The 15,572-nt window shown below is 44.9% G+C and overlaps 1 protein-coding gene across 3 annotated transcripts in view; it reads right to left on the bottom strand.

The window, feature by feature from the left end:
• The window catches only part of LOC139279949 (AP-2 complex subunit alpha-2), a 122,965-nt gene that overhangs the window by 14,899 nt on the left and 92,494 nt on the right, over positions 1–15,572 (bottom strand). The window contains exons 16-22 of one of the 3 annotated variants that reach the window (XM_070899296.1): positions 11,449–11,592; positions 10,504–10,667; positions 9,315–9,397; positions 7,256–7,344; positions 5,486–5,610; positions 5,254–5,370; positions 4,054–4,123 (exon numbers count right to left, since the gene is read on the bottom strand). In XM_070899296.1, the coding sequence (XP_070755397.1) occupies positions 4,054–4,123; positions 5,254–5,370; positions 5,486–5,610; positions 7,256–7,344; positions 9,315–9,397; positions 10,504–10,667; positions 11,449–11,592 (792 nt within the window). Of the gene's footprint in view, positions 1–4,053; positions 4,124–5,253; positions 5,374–5,485; positions 5,611–7,255; positions 7,345–9,314; positions 9,398–10,503; positions 10,668–11,448; positions 11,593–15,572 lie in introns of all 3 variants that reach the window. The other 2 variants (XM_070899297.1, XM_070899298.1) reach the window with 2 other exon arrangements.

The raw sequence follows: 15,572 nt of genomic DNA, 5'->3' as shown, positions 1-15,572 counted from the left end.
ATGGAATCGACACTGGTGCATCCGTGAGTGTAGTACCCGAGTCGCTATACCTCGACAAATTGCGTGATTTCCCATTGGAGAAATCCAAGATAGAGCTGCGAGGCTACCCGGGAGAGAACATTCCTGTGCTAGGTGAAATACAAGGATCAATTTCAGAGCTTGCCTCTCTTATAGTGGCAGGAAACAAGCCTGCCTTACAAGGAAGAAATTGGTTGGGATCACTGGACTGAGATTTTTCATGTTGAAATGAGATTTGCATCAAAGGATGATGTCATCAAGAATTATCCAAAGGTGTTCTGCGAAACAAGCAGTCCGATCCAAGGCTTCAAGGCGAGTGTCAGGATATAGAAGAACGCTAGATCGGTTTACTGCAAGCCACGTTCCGTACCATATGCACTCAAGGAGAAAGTTGAGCAAGAACTCAAAAGACTAGAGAGTGAGAACATTATTTCTAAAATAGATCGATGTAATTGTTGTTGTACCCAAGTCCGATAAGGTAAGATTGTGTGGTGATTATAAAGTAACCGTAAATCAGGTTCTCAAGGGTAATCTCCCCAATACATTGCAAAATGTATAAGATTTGTTCACAACACTGACAGGTGGTCAGATCTTCTCAAAGTTGGATCTTACAAATGCCTACTTACAACTTGAACTAGATGAGGAGTCTATGGGGAGGGATAGTGGATGCACTGGTTGTAATTTGCCAAAATTCCCTGGATTCTGGGGAGGTCCCAGCAGATTGGAAAACTGCAAATGTAACATCTCTATTTTAAAAAAAAAAGTCAGACAAAAAGAAGGAAACTATAGATCAGTTAGCCTAACATCTGTGGTTGGGAAAATGTTGCAGTCCATTATTAAAGAAGTAGTAGCAGGGCATTTGGAAAAGCATAATTCGGTCAGGCAGAGTCAGCATGGATTTATCATATTTGACAAATTTACTGGAATTCTTTGAGGATGTAACGAACAGGATGGATAAAGGGGAACCAGTGGATGTGGTGTATTTGGAGGCATTTGACAAGGTGCCACATAAAAGGTTACTGCACAAGATAAAAGTTCACGGGGTCGGGGGTAATCTATTAGCATGGATAGAGAATTGGCTAACGAACAGAAAACAGAGAGTCGGGATAAATGGTTCATTCTCGGGTTGGCAATCAGTAACTAGTGGGGTGACGCAGGGATCAGTGCTGGGACCGCAACTATTTACAATCTATATTAACGACTTGGAAGAAGGGACTGAGTGTAATGTAGCCAAGTTTGCTGACGATACAAAGATGGGAGGAAAAGCAATGTGTGAGGAGGACACAAAAAATCTGCAAAAGGACATAGACAGGCTAAGTGAGTGGGCAAAAATTTGGCAGATGGAGCATAATGTTGGAAAGTGTGAGGTCATGCACTTTGGCAGAATAAAATTAAAGAGCAAGTTATTATTTAAATAGAGAAAGATTGCAAAGTGCTGAAGTACAGCGGGACCTGGGGGTACTTGTGCATGAAACACAAAAGGATAGTATGCAGGTACAGCACGTGATCAGGAAGGCCAATGGAATCTTGGCCTTTATTGCAAAGGGGATGGAATATAAAAGCAGGGAAGTCTTGCTACAGTTATACAGGGTGTTGGTGAGGCCACACCTGGAATACTGCGTGCAGTTTTGGTTTCCATATTTATGAAAGGATAGACTTGCTTTGGAGGCAGTTTAGAGAAGGTTCACTAGGTTGATTCCAGAGGTTGACCTATGAGGAAAGGTTGAGTAGGTTGACCCTCTACTCACTGGAATTCAGAAGATTGAGGTGTGATCTTATCAAAACGTATAAGATTATGAGGGGGCTTGACAATGTGAATGCTGAGAAAATGTTTCCACTGATGGGGGAAGACTAGAACTAGGGGGCATAATCTTAGAATAAGTGGCCACCCATTTAAAATTGAGACGAGGAGAAATTTATTTTCTCAGAGGGTTGTAAATCTGTGGAATTTGCTGCCTCAGAGAGCTGTGGAAGCTGGGACATTGAATAAATTTAAGACAGAGATAGACAGTGTCTTAACCAATAAGGGAATAAGGGGTTATGGGGAACGAGCAGGGAAGTGGACCCGAGTCCATGATTGGATCAGTATAAAATGGCGGAGTAGGCTCGAGGGGCCATATGGCCTACTCCTGCTCCTATTTCTTACGCTCTTATGTAAGAGTCCAAGTCATGCTTGACTCTAAATACTCATCTAGGTGTATATCAATTTAATAGGCTACCATTGTGAGTGTCTTCCACCCCTGCCATATTTCATGGGGTGATGAACCAGATTTTGCAAGGTATTGAAGGGGTAGTATGTTATTTAGATGACATACTAATGTCAGCACCAAACAGGCAAATTCATAATACATATTGAATTAAGTCCTCAAACGGCTAGAGAAACACAGAATACGAGTGACTGCTCGCAAGTGAGAGTTATTTCAAAACTCTGTGGAGTACTTAGGGTACAGAGTAGACAAGGATGGTTTTCATCCATCCAAGGGAAAGCTGGATGCAATCAGAAATGCACCCACTCCCAAGAATGTCACTGAACTTTGATCATTTTTGGTCTTTTGAACTATTATGGGAGGTTCCTACCTATTTTGGCTATAGTATTACATCCACTGAATGAACTATTGAAAAAACAGGTCCATTGGAAGTGGTCAGAAGAATGTGATACAGCATTCAAGGAGTGTAAAAGCAATTGGTAGAGAGCACCATGTTAGTTCACTATGACATATCTAAGGAGATCAAGCTAGCATGTGATGCCTCTCCGCATGGAGTTGGGGCAGTGAGTTGGGGAGGAAAGACCAATTGCTTTTGCTTCACGCACTCTCAGTGCCAGTGAGTGTAATTATGCACAAATTGAAAGGGAAGCTTTGACATTCATTTTTGGGGTCAAGAAGTTCCTTGTATGGTCGTAAGTTTACCATTACGGACCATAAGCCCCTGACAGCAATCCTCCATCCAAAGTCCAGAGTTCCAACATTAGCTGCAGCCCGAATGCAGAGATGGGTTTTGATTTTGTCAGCATATACATATGATATGGAATACAGATGATCAGCTGATCACAATAATGCTGATGCTATGTTTAGATTGCCTTTCCCATCACAAGTTACACCCGATAGGGAAAAAGTGTTCTATTTTTCATACATTGATGAACTGCCAGTCACAGCTGAAGTGATTGGTAGAGCAACCAAACGTGACCCAGTTATGTCAAAGGTGTATGATTATATTGCAAATGGCTGGTCAAACCAGGTAAAGATATTCATCCATTCTTCATTCATCGGAATGAATTATCAGTCGACAAAGATTGTATCATGTGGGGTGCAAGAGTGGTTATACCAAACAAATTCAGGTCCAAATTATTAGGGGACCTCCATGACCAGCACCTGGGAATGTACTTGACCAAGAGTTTTGCATGCAGTTACTTTGATAGAGGTAGAGTAAAAGAGAGAGTTCAAATGGAAATCAAGGGCATCTCTTGGAGGAAAACTTTCTTCAGGATCAGCCTCGAATGAGTTTAAATTCGACACCCTGTTTAGAAGGTTCTGTTCGAGAGCGAAGGTATCCTCTTCGAAACAGAAAACAAGTGGTTAAAAGCTTGATTTGTGAATATGGCAAAATAAGTCCATATCTTTGGTTATGTATATCCATGCAAGTTATTTATGATGATTATTTTGTTATAATTACTTCTTCATTAAGGAGGGAGGAGTGTAATATATATATAGCTCCTGCGGACTACTGTGACACTGTCGCCAGTGCTGTGTACAAATAGAGAGGGAACAGGTCACCTGACTAGAGTTCCATAGTGTTCTGCCATTTTAAGGCTGTGTGTGTGTTTGTGAGCTGTACTGAAGATATAACAATTGTGTGCTCAAGTCTCTGGAGTGGAGCTTGAACCCACAACCATCTGACTCAGAGGCGACAGTGCTACCAATGAGTCAAGGTTGACACTTACGCTAATCCAGTCCAGGAACAAGCCAACATTACATTACGAAGGTGAAGTTTGGCATCATTTCTTAATACAGAATGCAGCTCAAGTTTGATCTATACCTTTGCTTTTGTAATCTCTGAATCCATTGGATGCTTAGCTTTAAATATCTGCTGCACTTCTTGCTGTGGGCTAAGGGACATAGAAAAAAAACACAGTCAGTAAAGCTTTGCAGGACTCAATTCTCAGCATCTACACAATGGTCATGCTGCACTTATTCCTCCTTTCAGAACATTGAAGTAATAGTACTCAACCCTGAAATGGGGAAGCTTTGTGAAAATCTGGTGGGTAATACTCACTCATGGAAAACTGTCAGCAATACAAAGAAAACAGCACACGTTGCAAAGTGCCTGAACTTCCCCTCAGGAGATTAAATGGGCTGTGGATGGAGTCGGTGATCGGGGAGAGTGTACATGGGCTGTGGATGGAGTCCATGATCGGGGAGAGTATACATGGGCTGTGGATGGAGTCGGTGATCGGGGAGAGTGTACATGGGCTGTGGATGGAGTCGGTGATCGTGGAGAGTGTACATGCATGGGCTGTGGAAACAGCAATTTTAGTCAAGCTTTAATATGTTGCTACTTTAGAGTAGCAGCAGGAGTGAAGTTGGTGCAGCAAAGCTCAGGATGAAACTAGGAGTATGGGATCAGAATTACATACCTGGAAAGACCAATACCTTTCCAGTCATAGCTAAGCTGCAGTCCAGGTAGGTTGTCAGAGAGAGAGAGAGAGAGAGAGAGAGAGAGAGAGAGAGAGAGAGAGAGAATGACAAAGAGACATCAGGATGGAATGGAAAATAAATATGGCTTAACCCCCAATTCCCTCACCACTTACTCCTTGCAGGAGCAGGGTTCTGTGTCACTAGCCACCCTTCACATGTGAGCCGAGACAATTAAGCATTGTTTATTCGACCATGGAGCTAAATCGGCATCCACGATGAACTTTACATCTGGATAGTGAACAATAGCTGAAATGGCGTCTGATTGCTCCTCTCCCTTACCCAGGGTTCACTGTGGTCAATTGCAGGGTCCTCAACATTGATCCCGCTGAGTGATGGTGAGCCAAGACCAGAGGGGTCTAGCTGGCCAAATACCATGTTAGGCAATGTGTTCCTGAACATGGGGAAGCTCATCTTTCAAACGGAGAATGCTCAGATGTGTGTTTATCTGAGGCTCGTGCTGCGCTTAAAACTGCTCCACCCTCAGCACTTCACACTTCACCACCCAATTCTGCTATAATATTCAGAGTGGAAGGGCTTTTACCTGCTTAACTGTTTCCATCGCCGAAAGAAATCCTCAGACGACATATCTGTGGGTTGGAAAAACTTATTCAATGTGATGGGCAGCTTGACAGAGATGTTCTGGAGCTCCTCGCCATATCTGCTTTGAATGAAAGAATAAGAGGACAATGGCAAACACTTGCAGCAAACCTTTTCCACCCCCACACCACCCAATACAAATTCAGTTCGAAGATTACTTGACAAAAGGCATGTACCTGAATTGGATGTTGAGGATTGGCACCTCGACAAAGTCGGAGATGCACTCAATGTTTAGCACCTGTTGAACTTGGGCACCACCTTCAACAGTGGGATCGACAGGCTTGGTTTGAACATTCAGTTGTGCGGAAGATAGTTAAGCAAACGATCATACACTGAGTGAATATATAAATGGTATGTACATATATTATATATGTATCTTACATTTATGTATCTTATCTGTATGTTAAGCTCGACTGAGTTGCTCACCTAAGGGACTGGTTAAAACTGGTAAACTTTAGTGGATTGGTCAGCTTAGTGGGGTTGTGATGAAGGTGAAGCGACCTTTCCCCAGTGGCTCAGTGAAGATCGCAGCCTTTCTCTTGCAGCATAGTCATACTGATTGGCACACTCATCCCACAGGCCGATCAAAGCCACTGCTCGCCAGTGCCAAAGTCACAGACCACGTAATCTCAAAGCTGTGCAAGCTTTCCTCAATCTAGGATGTGTACTTGGTTTTGTGCTTCAGTGCAGCTGAACATTTGACTTTCTGGCTCTCATTTATTGCTTCTGACTTCAGCCTGCCCAGCCATCATCATTCGCACTCTCCTTAAGAAGCACATTTCACTCAATTGTTTTGTGGATTCACACGTCAGAAGGCATCAAGCACAAAGTCCTGGTCACAGTGAAAAGGTACTGCTGTTCAGAATGAAGTGAATCAATCCACTTTGAAATAAATCTTGGGAGTTGCACAGCAAGTTTGACATGGTCAACTTGTGGAGGTGCAGCTGGGACCAAAGCAAGGCTCAATTTCTGAATAACAGGGCAGGCGGGATCAAGGGATGGCCAAATTAGCAGAGAGCTCAATGCGAAGTTCCATTCATTATCACAATGTCATTTCTGTTAAATTGTGCAACATACGAACAGCATTCTTTAAGCGCACAAGTAGAGATAATTGATTGCCATGGACTGAACTCACTATAAATTGCCAAAAAAACAAGAACACCCCAAAACATTGGTCTGGCCCCGACTCTTCCAATGGCTTGGTTGGGGGGGGGTTAGTGCACCGGGGGAGGGGGGGCCCGCACGTATATGGTGCATGCGTGCATGGGGTGGGGGAGGGGGGCAGCGCACGGGGAGGGGTACGAGTGGGGGGAGGGGATGCTGCATCAGCCCCTCTTCTCCCTGCCCGTGCCAGCGTCCCTCTGTGTCTGCGTGTGCACTGAGGTCCGAATCAAGCTCAGCTGTGATACCTCACCTTAGAGGACTGCCTGCTGAGATCCTTTGGCCCATCAGGACTGGCCACTGCAGTGCCACTCCTTTAGTGAGCAGCAGAAACAATTCCCCAGGTAGCAAGTTAACCTCAGCCAGAAACTACAGGGAGACAGCAAGCACCTGTCACAAGGCAGGAAGGGAGACACACACATACAGATCAGCTGCTGGTGTGCAGGGAAAGGTACCCATCTCCTTCAGATTGTGAAATGCAGTACAGCACGTATTGTGGGAGGAAAAAGAGAGACAAGGAAACCCATTGGACCATAATCATGCGCTTTTCCAAGTCCCAACACTAGCAGGGCTGCTGTGCATTTGAATCTGCAGCCATGTGCCAAGAACTTGGGCCGCCACCTGCAATCGCTGCAGGTTCAGATAATCTGCAGCTGACTTAAATGGGAACAATGAACCCTGTAGGTACAGGTTACTGAATAGAAAGGATCAATAAAAGCATTCCAACTGCAAGCTCACAGGCCAGCCTCCGCTTTCAAGCAAATGTTTTCGTGCAAAAGGATATGAGCTGTAAGGTTTTCAGGGCAGACAACCGCTGAGGTGAAACTGACGAACTGGACAGAAGTCTTGTTTCCATAAAAGACGTACATTCGACCTGCAGACAGTAACAGAAGCTGCGTTAGCAGACACACTTCACTCAACCGCCACTGCCACACTCCATCTGTCATTCAACTCCACACCAAGTTACTTGAAGCTCACCGTATTTCTCAACTTGTGTATCTGGCTTTAACCTCATTGCCAAAATACACATGCTCCCATGACCCCGAACATTTCCAGGTCATTACGCAATCCATAATGCAGGAGAACAGCACTACAGAAAGTGTTTTAGTTTAGCACTGGATTGGAAATGAACTGGGATTTAATATCTGCCTGCAATCAATCAGTCGATGCCTCATCTGAAGTAGCCAGCTGCTGACAACAGTTGAGCTGTAATCCATGGAGAGAACATATTGATAAAGTAATTTTAAAAAATTATTCATTCATGGATGTGGGCGTCGCTGGCAAGGCCAGATTTATTGGCCAACCTTAATTGCCCTTGACAAGGTGATGAGCTGCCTTCTTGCTGTCCATGAGGTGCTGTTAGGGAGGAAGTTCCAGGATTTTAAGCCAGCGACGATGAAGGAACCGCAATATATTTCCAAGTCAGGATGGTGTGTGACTTGGAGGGGAACTTGGAGATGGTGGTGTTCCTATGCACCTGTTGCCCTTGTCCTGCTAGGTGGTAGAGGTCACAGGTTTGGGAGATGCTGCTGAAGAAGCCTTGGCGAGTTGCTGCAGTACATCTTGTAGATGGTGCATACTGCACGACGGGGCGCAGGTGGTGGAGGGAGTGAATGTTGAAGGTAGTGGGTGGGATGCCAATCAAACGGGTTGCTTTTCGATGGTGTTGAATTCTTGAGTGTTGTTGGAGATGCACTCATCCAGGTAAGTGGAGAGTATTCCATCACACTCCTGACTTGTGCCTTGTTATTGGTGGAAAGGCTTCGGGGAGTCAGGAAGTGAGATCTGTTCTTGTAGCCACAATATTTATGCGGCTGGTCCAGTTAAGTTTCTGGTCAACGATGACCCCCAGGATGTTGACGATGATACTGCCATTGAATGATAAATGAAGGTGGTTAGACTCTCCCTTGTTGGAGATGGTCATTGCCTGGCACTTGTGTGGCGCGAATGTTATTTGCCACTTATCCCGATCCTACTTTAAGCACCCTGTAATAAGCAGGTTTCTCCCTTCTCTGTTTTATTGTTGATTGTGCTTCCTCTCTAGTCCTGAAGATGCTGAAGGTGCTGTTCCAGTAGCCCAAATGGCCATTTGTTCACATACAAGTCGAGACAGTGAGCATTGGCAGGCTATTGAACCACTGGGGGCATCACAACCAATCCTGTCTTGACATCCACCCACTGCCACTTTCAGCAGGAAGTTTCACCCCCTCCCTCACCTAAAAGACAATGGGGAAGCACCCCAATCTACCATCTTAGCTAGCAACAGCTAAATCGCAAAAGACCCAGATGGAACCTGGAGCTTTCAGGCCCGTCCGACTCAGCCATTCACTGGATAAACCAGCTGGGGCCTCAAGGGTGCCCTTAAGATACCAGAGTCACTGTGTTGTGCTACTGAAACAAGCCTACAACTGAAACCTGCTCTCATTGCTTGAGAGGTCACTGAAATCTGGTAATAACAGCGACCCGTGAGCACCACAGGGTTACTTATTTTCTTGGGGTAAAATATGAGATAATAATGAATAACTGTAAAGGCTGCAATCTGAAATAACTCCAGAAAATGCCGGCAGCGCATAGCAGGTCAGTCAGCACCCGACAACCAGCACTTCATAGGGCTCCTCACCAGTCTATCCTCAGGTGTAGTGAATGGTTCACTAGTCCCTACTCTTCAGAAGTTGCTGCACCTGCCACATAATTCCAATATTTAATCCAAGTATGCACTTCAGTCAGGCTCAAATCATACAGGAGAACCGGACAAGGCAGGGAAATCACCAGGCAGCACTGTGGGAGGATGGGGGCAGGTGGCTGGGGGGTAAGGAGAGAAGGGGAGAAATAAAAGAAACTTACCCAAGTTCTGTCTAAATTCAGATTTCAGACCAATCTGTAAAAGTTGGTTCTCAAATAAGACGCCGTTATTTTTACAAACAAACCTGAAAAAGAAAAAATGGAGAGAGTGGGAAGAGACAGAGAAACAGAGAGAGCTGTACCATATCCTGGAAGAAAAAACACTTTTTCCTCATTTCTAATAACTCAGTTGGAGGATAGTGAACTTTGGAAAGGTCAGATTTATACTGACGGACAGGTGCCCATGTGGACTGGACCACAGATTTCCAATCCTAGGGATGGTGCCCCAAGGCAGAATACTGCAGCTTTTCCCTTCTTTCCTGACCGCCCACAGCACTGACTCAGTGTTTTAACATGGATTCCATTCTCTCTCCCTCTCCTTGCTCGAGGGCGCTGACCAATGTTAACTCTACATTTTTTTGTGCATGGTACCTTTAAATTTGCTGCGTGGCCTCACACAAGCGGTACCTTAGAGGGAACAGCATGCGAGCGGCCTGCATGGTACCTTTCTAATTGCTGTGTGGCCACGCACACCCACAATCTCGAGGGAACATTGGCACTGACTCCACCGGACTACAGCTGCCAGTACCCTTCAGGGCCTCATCCAAAGTGGCCATTCTTCACATGAGCCCAGACGAGGCTAATTGGGAATCCAGATGTGGCTAATTGCAATTCTGGTTAGTGAATAAAATATGAGTAATAGACACTATCGTTAGGCCTGTGACCTTAATACTCAATATTCGCATAGCGAATGCCTGTGAACTTGAACCTTCATGTGCACTTACTAGTTCAAAGTTAAGATGAAAAGCTGTGTGTGCAAGTGGTTTTTCATTGTTGGGGCTTTCTATCTTTGACGACTGAAATTTGGGATGTGTTTGTTCAGTAAACATATACGTGACGTACATTTACCTGGATTGTGCGAGTGTATGTGAGGCACTGCCAACTAAATGACTGCAGGTGGCTAAAGCGGCATTGTGGTGGCCACACCTGTTTAGAGTCGAGGTGTGCGTTACTGATGATCGACATTCATCAAGAACTTTAACACCTCAAGCACGCGAGCAAAAATAATTTTCTGGTGCATTTCTGCATCCATTTTAGAAATTCTAGGATACCCAACTCAGAAGTGCGGTGCGGGGCTAGCAGCTTTCAACCTAGAATATCGGTAATTCAGCGCGTTCTTGTGAACGGGTACCTCACAAAGTTATCTTCAGCACCGGGGATCTTCAAGGTGGACCCAGAGCTGACGTCCAAGAACATGTCCACCAACAATCCACCCGCAGACGGATGCGAGGGAGCTGAATTCACCAAATGGGCTGCTCCAAGACCCAGGAGGTCGGCAGACGGGGAAGGGGAGGCCTGTATAGGAAACACAATGAAAATTACAATAGAATCTTGCAGAAAACTCTCTCTGTTTGAAGAGAGAAACCGGGAAAAGTGTTTATAGTTGCAAAGTAGCACAACAAATTTCTCAAATGAAACACACCAGTTTCAAAGGCTTATTTACAGTGCCCTTTCATCTCTCTCAAACATCTCAAAGTGTTTCACATATAATTAATCACCTGGGTTAAGTAGGCAAATGTGGCAGCCAATCTGTGCACAGTAGGATCCATAATCAGCAACTTGTCTAATGGCCAGATAAACTGCTTTATGTGTTGATTAAGAGAGGAATGTTGGCCAACACTGGGAAAACTGCCTGCTCCTCTTCAAATAGTGCCATAGGATCTTTAACATCTTGGGCAACATGAACAATCAGATGCGGTCTCGGTTTAACATTTCATCCAAAAGATGGCACATCCGACAGTGCAACACTCCCTCAATACTGCAATGAGATGTCAGCTCAAGGCCTGGAATGGGGGTCAAACCCACAATCTTCAGACTCAAAAGGCAAGAGTGCCACCAACTGAAAGACCAGTAGTTCATCTTATTTCTTAAACACAGCAAACACAAAACAGGCAACATGCATCACATGGTCTGGACCACCTTAGTAGCACTAACAATGATCCCAATGGTATCCCCCGAAAATAGTTTTGTCGAGGCAGTAGAGGGGGAGCCACTTTGTGTTAGGGTTAGTCAGACAAAACCCACTGGTCGACCAGGTTACTGCAAAAGTCATGCTGTAACAAAACTTGAAGAGAACCTCGAAAGTGAACAGATGTGCTCCTGAGTCAAGGAAAGGGGGAGCTGGTGAGTGAGGAGAGTACTGGTGAGAGCTGGGGCGAGGTCTGTTCATAGCAGCCAACTGCAGAGTCAGAAGCTCACGGGATCGAGGCTGAGGACTGTTCTAACAGCACAAGGGAAACAAGTTAACCACAAGAATAAGGAGAGCAGAGTCAAGCTTGCATTATAAGATAGACATGAAAGATCCCCAAGAGACTGAGAAATACATATGCAAACATTCTTATTTCAGATACAGAGTAAAGTCCTTCTACACTGCCACATCAAACACTCCCAGGGCAGGTACAGCACGGGTTAGATACAGAGTAAAGCTCCCTCTACACTGCCACATCAAACACTCCCAGGGCAGGTACAGCACGGGATAGATAGAGAGTAAAGCTCCCTCTACCCTATCCCATCATACATTTCCAAGGCAGGTACAGCACAGGTTTGAAATGGAGTAACACTCCCTCTATACTGTCCCATTAAACACTGCCAGGGTAGGTTCAGCACAGGTTAGAAATGGAGTAAAGCTCCTTCTTCACTGTCTCAACAAAATGCTTCAGCCCAATCTCAGATGAGTAGCTGTGGCTGCAACAGTGTGAATTTTTACTTTCAGACATCCTACTGTGGGGTGCCGCAGGGATCAGTGCTGGGACCCCAACTATTTACAATCTATATTAACGACGTGGAGGAAGGGGCCGAGTGTAACGTAGCCAAGTTTGCCGACGATACAAAGAGGGGAGGAAAAGCAATGTGTGAGGAGGACATAGAAAATCTGCAAAAGGACATAGACAGGCTCAGTGAGTGGGCAAAAATTTGGCAGATGGAGTATAATGTCAGAAAGTGTGAGGTCATGCACTTTGGCAGAAAAAAAAAATCAAAGAGCAAGTTATTATTTAAATGGAGAAAGATTGCAAAGTGCTGCAGTACAGCAGGACCTGGGGGTACTTGTGCATTAAACACAAAAGGTTAGTATGCAGACACAGCAAGTGATCAGGAAGGCCAATGGAATCTTGGCCTTTATTGCAAAGGGGATGGCACATAAAAGCAGGAAAGTCTTGCTACAGCTATACAAGGTATTGGTGAGGCCGCACCTGGAATACTGCGTGCAGTTTTGGTTTCCATATTTACGAAAGGATATACTTGCTTTGGAATCTGTTCAGAGAAGGTTCACTAGGTTGATTCCAGAGAGGGGGAGTGTTTGCTAGTGCTGTTGGGGAGGATTTAAACTGATATGGCAGGGGGATGGGAACCAATGCAGGGAGACAGAGGGAAACAAAAAGGAGGCAAAAGCAAAAGACAGAAAGGAGATGAGGAAAAGTGGAGGGCAGAGAAACCCAAGGCAAAGAACAAAAAGGGCCACTGTACAGCAAAATTCTAAAAGGACAAAGGGTGTTAAAAGAACAAGCCTGAAGGCTTTGTGTCTTAATGCAAGGAGTATCCGCAATAAAGTGGATGAATTAACTGTGCAAATAGATGTTAACAAATATGATGTGATTGGGATTACGGAGACGTGGCTCCAGGATGATCAGGGCTGGGAACTCAACATCCAGGGGTATTCAACATTCAGGAAAGATAGAATAAAAGGAAAAGGAGGTGGGGTAGCATTGCTGGTTAAGGAGCAAATTAAGGCAATAGTTCGGAAGGACATTAGCTTGGATGATGTGGAATCTATGTGGGTAGAGCTGCAGAATACCAAAGGACAAAAAACGTTAGTGGGAGTTGTGTACAGACCTCCAAACAGTAGTAGTGATGTTGGGGAGGACATCAAACATGAAATTAGGGGTGCGTGCAATAAAGGTGCAGCAGTTACAATGGGTGACTTTAATATGCACATAGATTGGGTTAACCAAACTGGAAGCAATACGGTAGAGGAGGATTTCCTGGAGTGCATAAGGGATGGTTTTTTAGACCAATATGTCGAGGAACCAACTAGGGGGGAGGCCATCTTAGACTGGGTGTTGTGTAATGAGAGAGGATTAATTAGCAATCTCGTTGTGCGAGGCCCCTTGGGGAAGAGTGACCATAATATGGTGGAATTCTGCATTAGGATGGAGAATGAAACAGTTAATTCAGAGACCATGGTCCAGAACTTAAAGAAGGGTAACTTTGAAGGTATGAGGCGTGAATTGGCTAGGATAGATTGGCGAATGATACTGAAGGAGTTGACTGTGGATAGGCAATGGCAGACATTTAGAGACCGCATGGATGAACTACAACAATTGTACATTCCTGTCTGTCGTAAAAATAAAAAAGGGAAGGTGGCTCAACCGTGGCTATCAAGGGAAATCAGGGATAGCATTAAAGCCAAGGAAGTGGCATACAAATTGGCCAGAAATAGCAGCGAACCCGGGGACTGGGAGAAATTTAGAACTCAGCAGAGGAGGACAAAGGGTTTGATTAGGGCAGGGAAAATGGAGTACGAGAAGAAGCTTGCAGGGAACATTAAGACGGATTGCAAAAGTTTCTATAGATATGTAAAGAGAAAAAGGTTAGTAAAGACAAACGTAGGTCCCCTGCAGTCAGAATCAGGGGAAGTCATAACGGGGAACAAAGAAATGGCGGACCAATTGAACAAGTACTTTGGTTTGGTATTCACTGAGGAGGACACAAACAACCTTCCGGATATAAAAGGGGTCGGAGGGTCTAGTAAGGAGGAGGAACTGAGGGAAATCCTTATTAGTCGGGAAATTGTGTTGGGGAAATTGATGGGATTGAAGGCCGATAAATCCCCAGGGCCTGATGGACTGCATCCGAGAGTACTTAAGGAGGTGGCCTTGGAAATAGTGGATGCATTGACAGTCATTTTCCAACATTCCATTGACTCTGGATCAGTTCCTATGGAGTGGAGGGTAGCCAATGTAACCCCACTTTTTAAAAAAGGAGGGAGAGAGAAAACAGGGAATTACAGACCGGTCAGCCTGACATTGGTAGTGGGTAAAATGATGGAATCAATTATTAAGGATGTCATAGCAGTGCATTTGGAAAGAGGTAATATGATAGGTCCAAGTCAGCATGGATTTGTGAAAGGGAAATCATGCTTGACAAATCTTCTGGAATTTTTTGAGGATGTTTCCAGTAGAGTGGACAAGGGAGAACCAGTTGATGTGGTATATTTGGACTTTCAGAAGGCTTTCGACAAGGTCCCACACAAGAGATTAATGTGCAAAGTTAAAGCACATGGGATTGGGGGTAGTGTGCTGACATGGATTGAGAACTGGTTGTCAGACAGGAAGCAAAGAGTAGGAGTAAATGGGGACTTTTCAGAATGGCAGTGGGGTACCGCAAGGTTCTGTGCTGGGGCCCCAGCTGTTTACACTGTACATTAATGATTTAGACGAGGGGATTAAATGTAGTATCTCCAAATTTGCGGATGACACTAAGTTGGGTGGCAGTGTGAGCTGCAAGGAGGATTCTATGAGGCTGCAGAGCGACTTGGATAGGTTAGGTGAGTGGGCAAATGCATGGCAGATGAAGTATAATGTGGATAAATGTGAGGTTATCCACTTTGGTGGTAAAAACAGAGAGACAGACTATTATCTGAATGGTGACAGATTAGGAAAAGGGGAGGTGCAAAGAGACCTGGGTGTCATGGTACATCAGTCATTGAAGGTTGGCATGCAGGTACAGCAGGCGGTTAAGAAAGCAAATGGCATGTTGGCCTTCATAGCGAGGGGATTTGAGTACAAGGGCAGGGAGGTGTTGCTACAATTGTACAGGGCCTTGGTGAGGCCACACCTGGAGTATTGTGTACAGTTTTGGTCTCCTAACTTGAGGAAGGACATTCTTGCTATTGAGGGAGTGCAGCGAAGATTCACCAGACTGATTCCCGGGATGGTGGGACTGACCTATCAAGAAAGACTGGATCAACTGGGCTTGTATTCACTGGAGTTCAGAAGAGTGAGAGGGGACCTCATAGAAACGTTTAAAATTCTGACGGGGTTAGACAGGTTAGATGCAGGAAGAATGTTCCCAATGTTGGGGAAGTCCAGAACCAGGGGACACAGTCTAAGGATAAGGGGTAAGCCATTTAGGACCGAGATGAGGAGGAATTTCTTCACCCAGAGAGTGGTGAACCTGTGGAATTCTCTACCACAGAAAGTT

The sequence above is a fragment of the Pristiophorus japonicus genome, chromosome 14 (assembly GCF_044704955.1).
Source record: "Pristiophorus japonicus isolate sPriJap1 chromosome 14, sPriJap1.hap1, whole genome shotgun sequence".
Taxonomy (NCBI): Eukaryota; Metazoa; Chordata; class Chondrichthyes; family Pristiophoridae; genus Pristiophorus; species Pristiophorus japonicus.
This window is presented reverse-complemented; position numbering and strand designations above follow the sequence as displayed.